At 53.2% G+C, this 19776-nt stretch overlaps 1 protein-coding gene across 4 annotated transcripts in view; it reads right to left on the bottom strand.

Moving 5' to 3' along the window:
• GRK5 (G protein-coupled receptor kinase 5) overlaps window positions 1-19776 on the bottom strand; it is a 247761-nt gene that overhangs the window by 25515 nt on the left and 202470 nt on the right. For all 4 annotated transcript variants that reach the window (XM_032176492.1, XM_058435963.1, XM_058435964.1 and 1 more), the window contains 3 exons: window positions 6732-6832; window positions 4900-4992; window positions 32-95 (listed from right to left, as the gene is read on the bottom strand). In XM_032176492.1, the coding sequence (XP_032032383.1) occupies window positions 32-95; window positions 4900-4992; window positions 6732-6832 (258 nt within the window). The remainder of the gene's footprint in view (window positions 1-31; window positions 96-4899; window positions 4993-6731; window positions 6833-19776) is intronic.

Here is a 19776-nt window from a genome sequence, read left to right on the forward strand (position 1 = left end):
ACTTCAATTAAAAACATGAATGTTCACTCACCTCCCCGAAGCCCCCTTTTCCCAGCACTCGATACTGCCTGAAAGTGTTTTTGGTCACCGGTTGCCTGGAAGAAAGAAGAATCCCACACTGGTCTCATGGTGCCAAGACTCAGAATCCACAGGAAACAGCAGCACATTGAGAGCAGCTGGAGTGGGGTGTAATTCCAGCAGCCCCACAGCAGCCCCAGGGACCCCCCAGGAATCATCGCTGGAGACTGGACCTTCGAGGACTTAGTCTGAAGCTGAGTGTTCAAATCCCAAGCCCCCCGGCCCCCAGGCCCCTGCAAGCTGGGGGATGCACAGGCCTCACTTGCTCAGAAAGCTTGAAAAACATGAGCACAGAGATGCTTGACCACACTTTCCATGTGGTTCTCGTCTCTCTGCAAATCATGCAGTGAAACTCAGAAGGAAGCTGTGCCTTCTGTGCAGGAAGGGGTGGGGGCCAGGAGCCACAGAGGACCAGCGTCCCACAAAGGACACGAAGGAGGTCACAGCCCTCCCTACACCTGTGCATCTCAGCCTGCCCAGCAGGATGGCAGTGATTCCTGTCCTGGGCGTCACCTATTCCTTCCTGCAGGCACTCCTGCTGCTGGCCCAGGAGACCCGGCCTCAGGAGGGGGCAGAGGCTGCTAGTCTTCAAATCATGTCCTGGGGATCTTTACCACTGGTTCCCAACCTTTCCACCACGGAGGACCCTTTATTATATCTCCCACATAGATGAGGAACATGAGAAGATCCTGCCTGCCAGGATCGGATTGGAAGTAATGATCACCTTGCGTCTTCCAACTCCTCGTTTTAATGAGCCAATGCCATTTACGACATTGAATCAGACAGAACTTCTGATCATGAGGCATGATGGCACTTTTTGGACTAAGCAAAGACATGGTCCTATCTAGTTGCCATAAAGGACAACACGGTGCAGAGGGCTTATGATTTGCATTGCTGGTCTGTTTGGCTACATGTAATCAGCTTAAAACGTGAAAATTGGCTCTTGGCTCTCCGGGACTAAACTCCTGCCCCTAAACTCCTCAAAAGTCCCGATCAGGGCAGGGGTTGGATCGAGGCAGAACTGGGCCAAAGAACTGGGTCAGCTGAGGATGACCAGGGAGCCTTCAGTCACGCAGCAGCTCTTGAACGAATGAGTCTTCCCTGGAAATCACATCTGTGGCACCACAGCCGCACTCTGAGGAAGGCCCTGAAAAGCCAGGGAACTCTCTGGCACCCCATCTTGAATTTGCATGCCATGGCTCACTTCTCCCTTCACCAGTGCTTCCTCAGGACGCAGGGCCCAATCCCCACCGAAGCACAGAGCTGCCCCTCTGCGGGTATCCCGCTCTTCTGCACAGGAGCGGCTGGACAGCCAAAGGGAAGAGCTGCCACATGCCTGCCTCTACCACGTGGCCCTGGGAAGCCTTCCCTACAGCCGCACCCAGAAACCACATGAAGGCGGCCCGCCTAACAGTTTACGATGCATGGAGGAGAAACGGTTGGTTGGCATCTCCACAGAACTTCTCTGCTGGGGGAAATGAGTGTAATGCAAGTTCCCAGGAATTTCTTGGTTAACCTTGGGAGGAAAAAAACCCCTTGACTATTTCAGCAGTAGAGCACCAACCGGGCAGGATCTTGTGCAGGGTGCTATCCGATATGTAGGGCATTCCTAGGCCAGGGTCCTGCCCTACAGGCTCCAAAAACTTAATGCCTTCAAAAGGTGAACTCTTAACTTCTTTGCAATCAGGCCACAGAGTAAAAAGGACAATTTCTCCATTTCATGTGCTTGGTGTGGATAAGAAAAAGGAAAGCCAGTGACCACCGACAAAGGCTGCTATGGGAATGGAGTGCTGGGTGGACCAAGGCCCAAGAACTTGGGAGGAGGCCTCTGGATTCAGGTTCCAGCCTTGCCAGGCCCTTGCTGAGTGGCCCAAGGCTGCTCCAACTCCTCTGAGGAAAATGATCAGGAGAAGGCCTTACATCCAGCGGAGGGCTCTTTGTAAACTAGTGTTATGACATTATTTGAACTTCTAGGAATAAAGGGCATGCCCCCCTCTGGGGGTCTCTATAGTAACAATACCTACTGCTCCAAGCACGCATGGGGGCTTCTATAATCCTCACACCACCTCAGGGAGCGGGGATCATTATTGTCCCCATTCTGCAGATGAGAACGCTGAGGCTTCAAGAGGTGAAATGAGTTGCTCAAGGCCCTGGCTGGTAGTGGTGGGCTGGAGTTGGGGTCTAGGCAGTCCATGCTCTGTATCCTGACCCCACACTGCCACTCTGGGAAGGTGGGCACAGATTGGGGTTGTGTGTTGCACAGCCCAGGGCTCCAGAACGGGACATGGGCATGGCGAACACAGCTCCACTAGACTGCCCTGTAATTGTCAGAATCAGGACTGACCCTCCAGCAAGAGTTGGCTGTGCCTCCCAGTATCAGACCTGGTGAAGTGGGGCTAATGGCAGTGACGCTGTTGATGGCGGTGATGCTGATGATGGCGGTGATGCTGATGATGGCAGTGAGGCTGATGATGGCAGTGATGCTGATGGTGGCAGAGAGGCTGATGATGGCAGTGATGCTGATGGTGGCGATGATACTGATGATAGCAGTAATGCTGTTGATGGCAGTGGGATATTGATAACAGCAGTGATGCTGATGATGGCGGTGATGCTGATGATGGTGGTGATGCTGTTGATGGTGGTGATGCTGAAGATGGTGGTGATGCCACTGATGGCGGTGATACTGATGATGGCAGTGATGCTGGCGATGGTGGTGATACTAATGATGGTGGTGATGCTGTTGATGGCACTGGGATATTGATAACAGCAGTGATGCTGATGATGGCGGTGATACTGATGATAGCAGTGATGCTGATGATGGCAGTGAGGCTGATGATGGCAGTGAGACTGATGATGGCAGTGATGCTGACGATGGTGGTGATACTAATGATGGTGGTGATGCAGTTGATGGCAGTGGGATATTGATAACAGCAGTGATGCTGATGATGGCGGTGATGCTGATGATGGCGGTGATGCTGCTGATGGCTGTGATGTTGCTGATGGCTGTGATACTGATGATGGCAGTGATGCTGATGATGGCAGTGATACTGTTGATGGCAGTGATATTGATGGCTGTGATGCTGTTGATGGCAGTGATGCTGTTGTTGACTGTGATGCTGCTGATGGCTGTGACGCTGATGATGGCGGTGACACTGATGATGGCGGTGATGCTGATGATGGTGGTGATGCTGCTGATGGCGGTGGGATATTGATAACAGCAGTGATGCTGATGATGGTGGTGATGGTGATGATGGTGATGATGGACGCAACAACTGCATTCAGCAGTTTACTTCCTGTGGCCAAATGGCTGAGCTTTGTGGAACACCTGCCTTGTTCCAGCAGGTGTTGTGCTTATCTTATCTCCTCCTCAGCCCAAGCCCACAATGCAGGCACAATCATCCACATTTTACAAATGAGGACACTGAGGTGTGGAGTCGTGAGTGACCCTTTCTGAGGACTCTCCTTGGGAAGAGGCAGAGGCGGGACTCGGACCCAGACTGGGGGCTCTGGTGCCCTCAGTAGATGTCTAGGCCAATCCTTTGCCTCTCAAGCTTTCCTGGAGCCATGATGTGCCTGTGCAGGGTGGACAGCGGCCACTAAGGAGGCCATCTCTGGTCACACTGTCATCCCCACCAGTCAGGTGGAGAGAAACCACCCATCCATGGCTGCAGAGCCAAGGGTTTTCTGCTGGGTTTCCGGAAGTAGGCAGGGAAGGGCTGTGAATGGGGTTCGGAGGGGCTCCTGGCCTGCAGCTTCCTGAGTGTCTATGGGGGAGACAGCCAGCTGTGGGGCTGGCAGGCAGCAGTGGATGGCTCCTTTCTCACCGGATGCCCCCAGATGGCTGTGCATGCCAGGCCTCTGGGGACAGGGACTCTGGGCTGTGGGAGGGGAGGCTCCCACCCTTGTCTACCAGCTTAGCCCGGCATGGATTTTACACAGGCATCGCCCCGCTCTGCAAATCCTGGGCCAGTGAAGGTAGCAGAGCACTGTGCTGGGGGCTCAGGGCTGGGGCCTTGTCGGCAGCACTGCTGGCTTGCTGGGAAGCTAAGTCAGGTCCTATGTTCTGCTTCCTTATCTGTCACAGGGGAACACATCTGCCCAAGTCACAGCCACGCATGGGCGAGTACTTTGAAGAGAATAAGACAGCAAGCACCCAGGAAAAGACACTTGGTCTCCCCCATTATTAGAGAGACAAGAAAATAAGCAATGAGGAAGCGCACTGCTCACTCACGAGGTAGGAAAAGATGCGAACAGCGTTGATGAAGCTGAGGAGCAGGCACTCGGGCACTGTGGCACTGGAGGTCAGGGGCAGCTGTTTTGGACGGCAGCTTAACAGCACTCACGGTTTAAAATCAGGGGCCTTCTGGCCCAGAAATTCCTCTGCTAGGAATTTCTCTGGATGTACTTGCAGAAGTACTTAAAGATTTATGTATAAAGCTATTTATTATTTAGGGAGGGCTGCCCACAGAAAAATGGAGAACCACCTCAATATCCATCAACAGGGCACTGGATTAAATCAAGGATGTGCAACTACTCCAAGGAATATGGCAGCTCTTTATTTGCTGACAGAGAAAGAATTCCCAAAGACAGTGAAGCAAAAAAAAAGTAAGAACAAGATGCTGTTTACGTTTGCGTGAATGTGTGTTTGTGTGTGTGTGTGCTTGAATAAGCATACAGCATTTCTAGAATACACAACGGGGAGTCAGGTTAATTTTGTTTTAAACATGAGCCCATGGGAGGTAACTGATTTTTATATGAATTCTCAGGTGAAAAATGTGTACCCTCTGCCTCCCTGATCTGTATGGGGTGTGGTGGACTCACCTTTCCAACCACTTCCACTGGAGAAAGCGGTCAAAATACATGCTGTCCAGATATTCGTGGAATGGTTCTCCCCTCAGATACTCGTGGACAGACCTAGCGCAGACGGAGCAAGAGGATGAACATTTTATAATCCCGATCTTCAAGCACAGGGGCAAAGCTGTATCCAGCTTTGGAAATGCAAGCAAACAGGGCCTCTCAACCCATGCAGATACAGAACGTCTGGCCAGAGGTCCTGCCATTCTACTGGGGGTTATATGAAATTGGTTGGCCCTGCCAACACTTGTTGGGTACCTGCCATGTGTTGGGCACTGTTCTAGGCCCTGGGATATAGCTGGGAGCAAGGGGTTGGCATTGTATGTGGGACACAAACAGTGAATAGCAAACATGAAATAAATGATCCCAGAGGTATGTCATCATGAATGAGTTCGGGGAGACTGGAAGGGTAGAGGGGTCTCTCTGAAGAAGTGACCTTAAGCTGAGAACAGACGAAGACTTAATGAGGGGCTGGGAATCAGGGGTGGTGGGTGGTTGGGGGAAGGGTGGGGCCACAGCCCCTCAGAACCGCAGCTCTGGATCTGGTCTTGGACTAGCAAAGCCACTGGGAGTTTTTTATGCATGTAGTGGAATTTACTGGTCACCTGCTGTGGGCCAGGTGCCAGGCCGAGCCCTGGGATGCTGTGGATCTCTATGGGTCTTAGGCCATCAGGGCAGGTTCTGAAACTGTCTGCAGGTAGCTTCCTCCCTTTAGAAGGTGGACACGCTGAGTAATCTAGCACGGGTACTTGGAGCCTGGGGAAGGGAGGGGACTACGGCAGGTGGGGCATGTCAGAATCTGTGTCCTGCCAAACCTGAAAGCCATCGTTGGGAGCCAAGATGGTCATTCCCTCAGGGTCAGAGTCACCAACCAAGACCCCACCCACTGTTGGATCTGACTCCTGGGCAGCCCCAAGAGAGCAGCAACCAAGCTTGCTCTGCCCACCAGGGTGTCTCCCCAGCATGTAACCCAGGGCTTGGTCCCAGGACGGCCCTCCCAGCTCCCCTCAAAGTGCATGCAGGTTGCTGTTTTTCTTGCATAAACTCCATGAAAGCCAGGACTGGGTTCTTGTTCACCTTGGTATCCCCCAGCACGCAGCACAGTGCCAGGTAGGTACTCAGTTGATGTCTGTGGTGCTGAATAAGGGCACACAAAAAGCCCCTAAGCTCATCCAGCTATGTGGGGTAACCTGGCTTTGGAGAGCTTTCATGAGCCTGTGTGTGTGTGTGTGCGCGTGCGCACGCGTGTGCACGTGCGTGTGTCAGCAAGTGTGTGTGCACTTGTGTGTACTTGTGTGTGCTCCTCGGTGCTCATGCCTTCAGAGTGTGTGTGTGCAGGATGGGGTGGGTGTTTAGTTGGTGCTCTGCTGGCAGCATGGCCATCGACTTGTCTCACCCCCTGCGGGGCAGACGTGCCACCTGCAGACAAGGTGACGGGGTTCAGCTGAGAAGCGCCCCCTGCCATCAGTAGCACTGGCTCTGGTTGGTGGCGGTGGTGGGGGTTGAGGACCCTGGGAAAGATTTCCAAACCACCTAGACAGGTTCAAATGTGCACATTCCTCTGTCTCAACAGCCTGGAGAGCCACTTGCTTTCAACACCCTTTGCAGTAGATGTTTTCTTTGGACTTGGCACCTCGGTATCTTTTTCTCTTCGTAGGAAGTATACAGTTGGTATAACTTGGCTGAAGCTGTCAGGCCTGGAAGACCTGCCTCAGTGCCCTGTATGGTCAGGTGGAGAGCGGCGGCATCCCATCTCCGGGCAGCCCGGGGAGGACAGGCCGGGTGACTAGAGCACTTACTGTGCACAGGCAGAAAAGAGTTCTTTGCACGGCTTCTGCAGGAGCTTCTCCTCCGTCTGGGAGACCAGGTCTTGGCCAACTTGGGCTATGAAAACAGGGGACTGGAAGAAGGAAGGGAAGGGACGTGGTCAGTGAGGAGCCAGCAGCAGTGTGGCCGGGTTTGCCCACAGGTGTTGGGCCAAGAACCAGCCAGGCTCCAGGTGCTGGTACACCTGGCAGCCCGTCTCCACCCCAGCGTGTGACTGGCTGCCCCCTCCAGCCTGCACCTGGCTCAGGGCTACCTGGACACTGGTGGTTTGGGGAGGTGGCTGAGCTGGAAGGTAGTGAATGAGCCCAGGTTCAGGGTGAGACTTCTGGCTGTGCCACTTATAAGCTATGTGACCTCATGGAGGTCACTTGGCTTCTCTGAGCCTCATTCCTCATCTGCATAACATTGATAATGACAGTCCCCAAGGCCTGGGCATGTAGTCAGAGCTGACAGAGTGTGCAAATGCTCCCAACCATAAGGGGCTGTGCAGCGTGACCCAGCCCATCACTGAGCCCCCAGCAGGCTTGGTGACGCCCCTTGGCCACGCCGGGCTTCTTTCCTCCGAGGGCAAAAGAGAAGATGAACACCTGCCCAGCCTCGAGGTTCATGTGTGAAAGGGTTTGGATCAGGCCAAGGTGGACGGGAAGGCTCAGGAGGGAGGAGGGGGGTGAGGAGGGGAGGGGAGCTATAGCCCCGGAGCTGCAGGCTTGGGTTTGAATCCCAGATCTGTGACTCGCAGCTGTGGCCTTGGTCTTAACTGCTCAGCCTCACTCTTGTCAGGAAGATGATCAGGAATAGGAGTTTCTCTTGGAGCAAATCAATAAAAACTTCAGGTAAGGCATTTGGCCCAGATCTGGCAGTAGTAGCAAGCACGAAATAAATGTCACCACCATTGTTTCTTTATCTTTCTAGGTTAAACTGCTGGCCTGAGTATTTTAAGTTTGAAAGGACATTTCCGAGAGTTGCTGTGTCCTACCCAGGAGTGGCGGCCGCATCTGAAAGGCAGCTCCACCCAGGGCAGGCCTCACCCACACCCTCCCCTCCTCCCACCATTCACCCTCTGCCAGCTGTTCCCAGGGGCTGACTCACCAGCTGGGCTTTGAGATGGGTTTTTAATAAATTACAGGGATAATTGAGAAAATTGCTGGGAGTGGGCTCAGAAAGATGGGGTGTGGACACAGCTCTCTCCCAAAAGGATGCTGAAATCTGAAAGCCTTGCCTCCTCTTCCCTATGGGGCTGATTTGCTAAGTCCACCGGATGGTTTCTGGGCGGGGGTGTCAATCCCCAGGGGTCAGTGAGGAGCCAGCAGCTCCTCACAGGAGGGGACGCCTGAGGCAGCAGCTGGCCTGTCCTTGGTGAATGAAATCAGTGGCTTGTTTTCTGTTCTCCACGGTTCTGAATGTCCAAATCCCTTCCTTCCTTATTTCTTTTCTAGGTCCAGCCCTCTCTGCAGGCTCACCCCTGCCCTCAGGGTCTCCCCGCTGAGCCAGGCCTGAGAGGCTTCAGCTTCTTGGGGGGGCAGCCTGCGGTGTGGATGCGAGCTGCTGTGACAGTAAACACCGCTTATCCAAGTGCAGGCCAAGCCATTCCCACCAAACAGCAGCCTCAGAGCACATTTCCCAGTTACCATCAGCAGCCTGGGTAATGGCTGCTGTCTCCCACCTGCCTTCCCACTCTGCCCCAGGAGACACAGAAGAGCAACCCACAGAGCATGGGTCACAACTTTTGCAGAAAAGATGCTCGATGTCATGGGAGGAGCCCCAGGCCAAGAGCCAGGACCCTGAGCTCTGGCCCGGCCTCTGACCTTGGCCATTTTGTGCCTCTGTCTCACCCTCTGAAACAGGAAGGAGCTGCTCCAGAGATGCCTGAAGCGTCCTTTGAGATTTGGGAATTGACAACTGGGGGCTTGTGCTTCTAAGACTTGGAGAACTTTCTTGGGAATTCTGGCAGCTGAGTCTCTTGGGAACCAGTACCTCCAGGCTACTTCAGAGCAACTGAGTATCAGAACAAATCCCGAGCCCTGGGCAAATGTGCTTCAGGAAGGAGAGAGCTGATGGCTTGGCACCCTTAGTCCAGGAGGGCCCAAGGCCTGGCATGGAGCTGGTGCTGGCTGTCTGTTCATGAGCAAGACGATACAATGTGTTGTGCCAGGATATGACCTTGTGCCTGGTGCAAGTCAGCAAGGACCAGATAGAGATGCCGGCAGGGTGGGCCATGGGGAGAAACAGAATGGTCAGAAGGGGGACCTGAGTTGACCACCTGTGTGCATTCTGCAGGGTTCTGCCTTTGTTTCCACCTAGGGAGGACCCACCCTTACCTACCACAGGCACAACCTGGTGCTGGGCAGGGGTAGAATTAAAAGATGAAGATGAAGCCAGGCAGGACTCAGTGGCTCATGCCTGTAATCCCAGCACTTTGGGAGGCCAAGGCAGGAGGATTGCTTGAGGCCAAGAGTTTGAGACCAGCCTGGGAAACATAGTGACAGCCTATCTCCACCAAAAATAAAAACAAAATTAGCCAAACATGGTGGCTTGCCTGTAGTCTCAGCTACTTGGGAGTCTGAGGCGGGAGGATTCCTTGAGCCCAAGAGGTCGAGGCTGCAGTGAGTCATGATCACACCAATGCACTCCAGCCTGGGCAACAGGGTGAGACCCTGTCTCAAAAAAAAAAAAAAAAGAAAAGAAAAAAGAGATGGAACCAGTGTGATTTTGACCTCAAAATACTTTTGCTCCAGTAAGACAGAAATGATATACTATAAGGTACAATATCTTAACAGAAAAATTCTTATGCTTCTCGGTTGCACTGTACATGGTGATGTACAAAATGGGCTGGTTGAAATTCAATGGCTTTCAAACCTTCTTTCTTCTTGTTTTTGTTTGTTTGTTGTTTTAGTAGCAAACTTTTCTCCTCCAAATGAAATTTATCCACAGACCCAATATTTAAAACCTATAAAAATAATTTAATTGGTAACAATGGTTTACATATATTGAAGGCTAACTCTAGTTAGGTCCTGTGCTAAACACATTGCTTCATTAATTCACTGAATCATACCCTGAGGTAGCTATTATTATAGTGTCCATTTTGCAGATGAGGAAACTGAGGTTCAGAAAGGTTAAGCAATTTTCTCAGGGTCACTCAGCCAATAAGTGCCTGAAAGGGGATTTGAACCTAGGTTGGGTGTCTAATGAGTGAGATCTGGCTGGAGGGAGTGGGCTGTCTGGGCCACCTGTGCCCCCCTCTCACCTTATCCCCTCAGGACCCATGAGGTCTGACCCTAGCCCCCGGTACTCTGCAGAGCTCAGCATGAGGACCAGGGTGCTCTTTGGTCCCATAGCAGAGGCAAGTGATGCAGCTCGAGACAATGAGCCCCACGGCTCAGAGAAGGGAGGGGGTCATTGTGAGCTGGGGTCATCTGGGAAAGGCTTTCTGGAAGACGCAGTAAGGGGCAAAGCAGAATTTGACCCTCCTACCTGCAGGCGGGGACAGCCAACTGGACTCCCTTCTCAGCAGATGGGAGAAGGGGATTGTCCAGGGTCTAGAGGTGACCCAGCGGTGTACATGAAGTCACACCACTCTCACACTTTGGGTTGGCTGGCAGGGGAGCTCTGCCCAAGGGCAAAGCCCTAACAAGGGAGTTAATGAGTGGGTAATAACATCTGGCTTTATAACCATTGGCTCGACTTGAAGAGATTAAACGATTCCAACCCAATCCCCTTTCAAGTGCCTCCAGGGAGTGACACCTTTGCCAGTAAGATGGGAATAAGAAGCTGCTGGCCAGTGTGTCTGAAACTAAAGCCCAAACCTGCCAGGAGGGTAAGAAGTGAGCAGTTGCAGTCGGACATTTATTATTTGCATCAATGGAACCAGAGGCTGTCTGGTCCTTCCCCTCCAGTTCAGAGAAGTCACTTACAAAGAGAGACCCTTTAAGAAGGCCCTCCGCTGGCTGCGTGTCAGATCGGATACACCGTGTAAGAAACAAGGCACCCAGAAGCTCAGAGGGCTCTGGGGTTCTGAGTAACCTCAGCTCAGCACCTGGGATCCATCCTCTGGGTCTTTGAAGGCAGCAGAATTCCATGCAGTTTCAGATCCCTGTCTGGTGGGCCCATAAGGTGGGCTGGGGAAGGGAGGGGGGAACCCTACAGGCCAGGTGGGTTCTAGAGAGAAATGTTACCCTCACTCCACTGAGGACTCAGGAGTGTCAGGAGAGCCATGGCTGGGCAGCACTCTGGCTCTTCCTGCAGGGATATCCCTCAGGGATGGAGCTGACGGTCAGGGGTGCCACGCTCCCCCCATCAAAGATGTCCCTTGAAGGTCTAACCGTACAGAAATCCAAGCATGAGGGCCTCAAGGCCTGTAGATACCTGCAGAGGTGAAGGCAGCCAGGTTGGAAGGGGTCTTGGTGGTGCTCGTTGGTAAAATTCCCCCAGGGGTCCGGGACCCCTCAGGTCACCCGGTGGTCTCCTTAAACAGCTCTAGCTGCAGACCTTGACTTTAACACAACAGTGAATTTGGGCACCAAGGTTTCTTTGAAAGGATCAAGTTAACTGGAAGGAGCAGGGGAGTTTCTCTGCTTGAAGGCCCCACCATGAATGCCTGCCCCTTGTGGCCTTGCACAGCTGAAGCTACCCAGTGGTCAGCCTCAACGTGGGGAGCCAGCCTGGCCCTGCCAGAGTCCACTCTGATGACGGTCAGGGGGACACCCAGCTACCCCTGAGCAGGGCTCCATAACCATCTCTCTGGGACAGCTGAAGACACCAAGATATGCCCGGGGGACACAGCTGTGTAGCCTGGGGTGCTGGCTGGAGAGCTCTCTCCCCTCTGGCTGGATGAGAAAGGCCTTGCCTGCCACGAGGAACTGTAGGCTGTGAGGACCCCTCTGGCAATCATTCCCCAGCGCTGAGCTCCCCACCCACTTCTTTGGTGAAGGACTCTCCCCTTCTGGTCCCCCCTGAAGCTGGGGAGGGACAGAGGTGAACTTGAAGCTGGGGCACTCTGCCTGCTCTGTGAGCCGGTTCTTCTGTATAAAAGCCCCCTTCACCTGGAGGTAAAAGAACCTGCCCTGCCTCCCCCTTGGGATGGGAAATTGACCTTGAATCCTGCACTGGAGGAACCTGGAGCCGCACTGGGCCAGGGTAGCCAAGGCTGCCTGCTGTTCCAGCGGGCGGATCAGACAGAGCTCGTGCTGGTTTGGAACTCCCTTCGGGACCCCCGATGACTCACTCCTTCTTACCACCTCTTCCCTATGGCCCAGACTCACTCTCTGCTCTATGCCACTGGTTCTGGGGATCCAGGCAGTTCCTGATGTCTGTGATAACCAGAATGTACCTTTTCAGGCAGCAAGAGATGAAGCTTGCCTGGGATGTTTTTCTGGGCACCACAGGGCACTGAGAAAAGCTCTTCCCACCACTTGGAACATAAGTAGGGCAGACTCCCCACCAAAATGGATGAAGTACGCCTAGGGTGGCTTCTCACCTTCACTCCTCTCTAAGCCTCTCCCCTCCTTTTTGTCCTCATCTCATGCATCCTCTGCTGCTGTGACTCTAAACTCTATCATGCCGCATAGGTCACCTCTCTCATCTTCTGTTCCATCAGAACAGAAACCTCTGGGATATTCATGATGTGTGGATGATGTATTGCTGACCAGTAATGATTCAATGCACGGGAGGCCTTGGAATTTTCAAAGATGAGACTGTTAAGGTGGCAGTGTGGTTGGAGAGAAGAGCTAGGGGCCTGTCCTGAAGCTGCATTTGTATAGCAATGGGTTTAGAGTGAATGGGGTGACTTGCTGGCTAATCCCTTGCCCCCAGCACCCCTTGGTACAGCAAATGCTCAATGCCGCACCCCTCCCAGGTCAACTGCCACTTCACAGGTGCCATCTGTGCTTAACCTGAAGCAGGAATGATCTGGGGTATTTCAGGCACTGAGGCAAGCTGTGGAGGAGTGGTGCTGAGGAGGAAGGCAGGGGCCAGGCCTGGGCATGAAGCCACCCCAGTGGGCACCACACTCAGCACTGGATCCGGGAAGCATGTGTGGATCACCCACCACACCCAAGGGTGATGCTCAGACGCCCACCCTCAGTGGCGTTACAGAGGGAGGGACCCAAGCACAAGGGCAGGTGACAGCCCAACCCCAGCTCTGCCTCCGCCCATTTAGCCAAGGCCCACGGAGCAGGCCGTCCACAAGGTGGTGCCATTGCTTCCCTATGCTCCTTCACCCCACCGGCCTGCCAGCCTTCTGGTCCCCAAAGACTTGGGACGCCAGGTGTGCACACCTGGAATAATTACAAACTGACTATAATCTCAGACCAGAGGAGTACGGCCTCTGCAATAACAATTGAGGGGAAAAAGGGGATCAATTCAGCCAGGTGCGGTGGCTCATGCCTATAATCCTAGCACTTCGGGAGGCCGAGGTGTGTGGATCACTTGAGGTCAGGAGTTCAAGTCCAGCCTGGCCAACATGGTGAAACCCCATCTCTACTAAAAGTACAAAAGTTAGCCGGGCATGGTGGCATGCGCCTGTAGTCCCAGCTACTCAAGAGGCTGAGGCACGAGAATCGCTTGAACCCGGGAGGCGGAGGTTGCAGTGAGCTGAGATCACTGAGCCACTGCACTCCAACCTGGGCAACAGAGTGAGAAGCGGTCTCAAATTTAAAAAAAAAAAAAAAAGAAAAGAAAAAAAAAGAGAGAGATCAATTCGAGAGGGAGCCCTAGAGAGGTAACACAGGCCTGGACCTTGAAGGAGAGAGAAGCTGGACTGCACGGCCAGGGCCTGGAGGACAGAGTCAGCACTGAACAGAAAGGGAGACACTGTTCGGAGTCAGAGGGACTAGTGAGGATCATGGGAAATAAGCAGGAACGGCTGACAGGGTATGCTGCCGTAGCTTGAGGTTGACCCTCTCCTGGGGCAGCCACCAGTGGCTGAGTCATCAGCCCTGAGGATGACGTCGCCAAGGCGGCTGCACCTGCTCTTCCAGTACTGCTCCCTGCCTCTGCACCATGAATGACTGACATGAGGAAGGGACATCATTTCCTGCATCAGTGAGAAACTCCAGATGTTTGAGGCTCTGGTTCCCAAAGCATCTCCCTGCATTAACATCCTTGTTTCAAGTGTCAGAGTGGAGATGGAATCAGTTGTACTTGGCTGGTGTCCTTGGAGGCACCCAGGGATGGAGGGGGACTGAAAGGCCATGAAATCAACCCAGAGCTACACCCAGAGGCCTCCCCAGGAGCCACCAATAATCCTTTGCCCTGTGTCACCCCAGGAACTGTCCAGAAACACAGGCCTGATACTCGTTCAGAGATTCAGAAGTGAGATGGCGCAGGAGGAGGTGGAGATCAGAGGACCCTCCAGGAAAGACCCCTCAGGGCTCAGCCCTTCAACCCACTCATGGCACAGATGGGGAAACTAAGAGAAGGGGTCCCCTGCAAGTCACTTGCTGGCCCATGGCGGGGCCAGGATTGGCACCTCTGACTGGGAGGCATGGATCTGAGTGGTATAAGCCCTTAACCAGGTATCCTGAGCCAGCCCTCTGGGAAGGACATGGCTTTGGCCTCCTTGGCCCCAGTCAAAACCAGCTGGTCCCCATTTCACAGCTGGGAACACTCACATCCAGCAATCTCAGCCCTGGCATCTCTGCCACCCACCGCCTCCTCTCCATCCCCAGCTGGCTGCCCTGGTTTGGAGAATTCTCTTCTCTTGCTTGGACTATTGAGGAGGCTCCTCACAGGTCTCTGCTACTCTTTGCTCTTTCATTTGACACAATGGTCCCCAAAGGAGTTTTTCTGCACCACACAGCATCAGCGGCCCTCACTGCCTATAGGACCAAGTCTAGTGGCTTCTTAGACCTGGCCCCCGACACCCTGCCCGACCTGCTTCCCCTTTCCTTCCCCTGCTCTCCAGTGCTCTGGCCCCACACTGGCTGTTTCCTGGGCGAGCTCCAGCTTTCTGTCTACTGGACCTTTGCTTCGTCCCTTCGTTCCTTCTCACCCCTTCATGGCATGTCCAAACCCCACCCAGTTCTTTAGGACCTGCTTCTGACATAACCACATCCAAGATGATCCTCCCAGCAGGCAGGACCATTCTTCCAGCCCCACCTCCTGGAGACGGCTGCTACGATCATTCTCATCATCACTGCCATTTCTTTTTTCTTTTTTTTTTTTTTTTTTTGAGACACAGTCTCACTCTGTCACCCAGGCTGGAGTGCAGTGGCACAATCTTGGCTCACTGAAAGCTCCACCTCCCAGGTTCAAGTGATTCTCATGCCTCAGCCTTCTGAGTAGCTGGGATTACAGGTGCACCCCACAACACCTGGCTAATTTTGGTATTTTTAGTAGAGACGGTGTTTCATCATGTTGGCCAGGCTGGTCTCGAACTCCTGGCCTCAAGTGATCCACCTGCCTCAGCCTCCCAAAGTGCTGGGATTACAGCTACGCGTCACCACACCTGGCCATCACTGCCTTTTCTTGAGCACCCACTTATGATATGCCAGGTCCTAGGAGCTTTATGTGGAGTGACCTTGTTTAATCTTCTTAAGATAAGTTTTATTATTCTTACTATCCTCACTTCACAGGCGCAGAAATAGGCTCAGAAGTTAAGTAACTTGCTCAAGGGCACATAGTTGGCCTGGGAGCAAAGACAGGATTCAAACCCAGGGAATCTGGCCAGAGAACCTTATCCCTGAGCACCAGCATGTACTCCAAGGATGCCACATTCCTTCCTAGACAGTGTGCAGGAGGATGTGGCGTTGAGGAACAAGCCCTCCCTGGAGGCCCATGGGGGCTGGATAAGGAGGTGCGGTGGACTCTGCGTGTTTTGACCAATGGTGTTTGTATAGTGCTGTCATGCGTCTCTCTCTCTCTCTCACACACACACACACACACACACACAAACACACACACACACGCTAACGTCCAACATATGCTTCACTTCAGCAGAGGAAAACATCCCACTGAAGACTCCGCACTCATTAGCCATGGTTCCGTCAGCGGACAAAAGGTCGGCCCGGGAGACTGTCCGCTCTATCTCCAGACGCAAGCACTTAGGGCTTAATGATGTGTATATTTTCATATGTGGGCAGCTGACATTCCCCATGTAAACTATTTGCAATTTCCCAACGTGGACAGGCTCAACGTTCAGGAAAGCTGAGCAGGAGAGAGAGAAGACTCTCTGGAAGAAAGGGGCTCCCACGGGTCCCCTTCCTTCCACACAAGCGGGCTGCCCTGTCCTGCTGTCACAGGGTGGAGGTCATTGTTTCTTGGGGGGCCACCCTCATTTCTCCTCCAGGGCGGGAACAGAGGAGGGACACTCCCACAACCATACTCTGGCCGCCCCTTGACCCTCCTCGAGGGGATCTGCGTCAGCTACGGGAAGCCTGGCGTGGGCGGGGGCAGGGGTGGGAGTCGGGTCTTTAGCAGGAGCCAGGGCTGGAGGCCGCTGTGGGTGCCTGAGGGACGGGCCGGCCCAACAGTCACGGCCCCTGAGAGAAGCAGGCGTTGTGCTGGGCCTTGATGTGGGTTTTCTCATAAATTTTTACTTCTGTTGCTCTCCGGAACAACGCTGTGAGGTGGGGGCTTACTGTTCCGGGGTCACAGATGGTGGAAACTGAGCCCTAGAGAGCTCTGGGAAGAGGAGGAATGTGGTCCCATTCCTGCTCATCAAGATGGAATGCTGCACAGCACTAGGTGTGCTGCGGGGGTTCCGCAAATACCCGCAGACGGAACACTTAGCAAGTAGCAGACCTAAGACGCAAATCCAGGCCTGCCCAGTTCCAAACCCTGCAATCTCTCCACTCTGCTTTACTGAATGAACTGATGATGTTCCTGGCACATAGTAGGTGCTCAATATGCTTGTTGGATAAGTGTGTGTGTGTGTGTGTGTGTGTGCACGCGCCTGTGTGCATGAAGTGTGAACATTCACAGCAAGAAAGAAGGAGATAGAGAATAGCAGGTCTGTCTACCAGAAGGTCCTTTATGGGGTCATCTGGTCTGCCTCCTGCCTTTGTAACTTGCTGGGCCAATCACAGTTCTAAGGAATTTTCTTAATTAAAACCAGATGGAGGGGCCGTGGCCATCTCAGGCAGAAACTGTAGGATAGGGTTGCTGGGTTGGGGAGAAGTGTCCTGGTTCGGGGGTTCCCAGCCTAGGTACCGCCATGTCAGTCTCATGATTTCATTTGACCATAGGAGAGAATGCCCTCCTCCTCATCTCTGCAGTAAATTCCCCCTTGTTTGAGCAACTGAGAGGTAAGTATCTGCCACTTGCTGCCAAGAATCCAGACGAATTCACCATCTGTAAAATCAGGGGTTTAGGCCAGGTGAGCAGGAGGCCTCCAAATGCTCTTCACACGGCCAAGAGCTCCCCTCGTCTCGCCGAGCTCCGATTCTGTGAGCTCACTCAGCCCTGCTCACCCAGCTGCAGCGACAGGGTCTGGGGTGGGGAAAGCAGAGGGTGGTGGGGCAAATGGGGGCTGTTCCAACCCTAAACCCTGGCTTGCAATTAAACATGCTCATACGGTCACAACCAGAGAAAAAGGTTTGCTGAGCAACAGGCGCAGAGAGCATTTCCTCACTTGAGGGTTGATTTAAGGTCTGGCTGACAGGAAGAAAAAGCACCATTCTTCCACCTTTTTAATCAAAACCTTCAGGGCCATGTGGAAAAGCCACTGCCGCACACCCTCACGTCCGTCTGGAGTAGTTCCTTTCTCTGTCCATGGCCAGGCAGGAGACACGATCCACAAGCCCCAGACAAGAACAGACCAAAGGAAAAAAGGCAGGGTTTTGTTTTCGGGGTCACTAGGGAGAAAATAAATCAGCCCAGCCACACGCTCATGAGCAAAGTGCTGTGGCCTGTCCCTCCCTCCACCCTGGGTCTGATGCCAACATCCAGCAGCCCTCAGCCCAAGCACCCCCAGCTCTTCACCAGGGTGTCCTTGTGGTCAGCCAAGGTGATGGGCTGCATGGCCTGGGCACTGTGCCAGGCACAGCCCCGCTGGGCAGAGACACACTGGACCGGCAGCCCGTGGGTAGAGGTCCTTGTGATCAAAGCTGGAAGGCACTCACTGTGCCTCTATTGAGTTCAAAGGAAGGTGATGCTCACTGTTTCCCATGAAGGTGGGCACAGCCTCCAATCAGAAGCGGATCTGAGGCCGGGCGCAGTGGCTCACGCCTATAATCCCAGCACTTTGGGAGGCCAAGGGAGGTGGATCATCTGAGGTCAGGAGTTCGAGACCAGCCTGGCCAACATGATGAAACCCTGTCTCTACTAAAAATACAAAAATTAGCCAGGCGTGGTGGTGTACGCCTGTAGTCCCAGCTATGCCGGAGGCTGAGGCGAGAGGACTGCTTGACCCCAGGAGGTGGAGGTTGCTGTGAGCCGAGATTGCAACACTGGACCCCAGCCTGGGCGACAGAGCAAGACTCTATTATAAAAAAAAAAAAAAAAAAGCAGATCTGCAATGAAGCTGAGGAGGCCAAAGCTTTAGGGTTTTGTTTGTTTGTTTGTTTGTTGAGATGGAGTAGTCCTTTACTTGTAGTCCTAGGAGCTACAGAATGCTCTATCTTGGGAGACAGAGCATTTCTACAGAAGCACTTCCGGGAAATTGAGGTCACAGATGAAAAGGATCTGAATCTCCAAGGCCTGAGTAATTGTTGTGATTTCTTTTCTCATTCTCAATATTCACTTTTGTACCTAACCTCCTATTCTTTTTCTTAAAAAGCATGCTCAGCAAGTTATTTAAGCCTCAGTCCCCCCTCAAAGAAACTCTGGATCTTCCCTTGTCTCCAACCCTCAAAGGGGCCTCTCCAGGGCCCTTCCAGAGGCCATGATGCCTTTAGGAAGATAGCATCCAGTCTGCCATTTTTATCTTTCCTTGGTGAACAGTCCAAAGACCTAGAGTCTAAGGGGCTCACAGGACTCTTTGCAGCATCGTGTGTCTGGTGGAGGAGAAAGTGGGAGTGACACCATGACACAGTGTTCAGAAGTAACCGGCGTCCACAAAAGGCCTGTGACTCCATCATGGTGCAGATACACACCACCACTCTTGCAAGCTCCTTAATTCTTTGGCTGAGGATCTCTTGTACCTCTTTGGTGGTGACCATGAGGGTAGCTGGGTTTTCCACCAGGCCAGGAAGAGACTTCAAGGCATGGGAGCTGTCTTTGTGAGCAGAGGTGGAGGTGAGGCCACTGCTCCAGTGACCAGTCAGAAAGCTTCTTCAGCTGGGGTCCATCAGCCATACAGGTTCCCTGAGTGCCCATTCTGTGCCCAGGCCATGAGGTCCACCCTAAGGACCTCAGAGACTAACTCTGTTGGCCAACGGCAGGAGTTCAAGGTCAGCAAGGACTGCAGGCTGTAGAGTGCAGGTCACAGCCCCTCAGCACCTAGGAGACAGCGCTCACAGAGGTGGCCTCTTTAGACACAGGTGGCTCCACGGCTGTGGAGAGGTTTGATCATGGCCCAAAGGGTAAAGGGGGTTTACCAGGCAATAGGAAGGACCCTTCTATCCTCCAGCTCATGCCATTTGTGCACTAAGAACTCTTCCAAGACTAGAGCTCTGGATGCATTCACTTTTCCTAATGGCAGAACTGACACTTTTCTAGACCGCTTTCAGATGGTAGGGTTGCACTGAGGATCACAGGCAGACAGCAGGCTCAGGGCTATGAGCAACCAAGTGAGGGCCATGTGGCTGGGAAGTGCCGGGAGCAAGCCTTGCCTTGGGGCTGCAAAGGATGGGGGGTGGTTCCCGCCCCTTCACAGTGCTCTGCTGACCTGGTCACCCTGAGACCCAGCGTGTCATGTTCTCTGGGCCAACAAAGTAGAAAAACCCAGCCCTTCAGAAATAGCTGCAGCCCTTAAAGAAAAAGAAAATGGACTGGGTTTGAAAGATCCTGACCCACATTTCCTTTGCTATTCCAGTGGCTTCACAGAAATAAGGATGAAGGGCGCTTAGGGGTTGGGAAGCGAGGGAAGACATCTTTAAACGCTGGCAGAATTTAACTGGGGGCCCTGAGAGCTGGGCAACT

The sequence above is a fragment of the Hylobates moloch genome, unplaced genomic scaffold (genome assembly GCF_009828535.3).
Source record: "Hylobates moloch isolate HMO894 unplaced genomic scaffold, HMol_V3 SCAFFOLD_3, whole genome shotgun sequence".
In the NCBI taxonomy this organism is placed as follows: Eukaryota; Metazoa; Chordata; class Mammalia; order Primates; family Hylobatidae; genus Hylobates; species Hylobates moloch.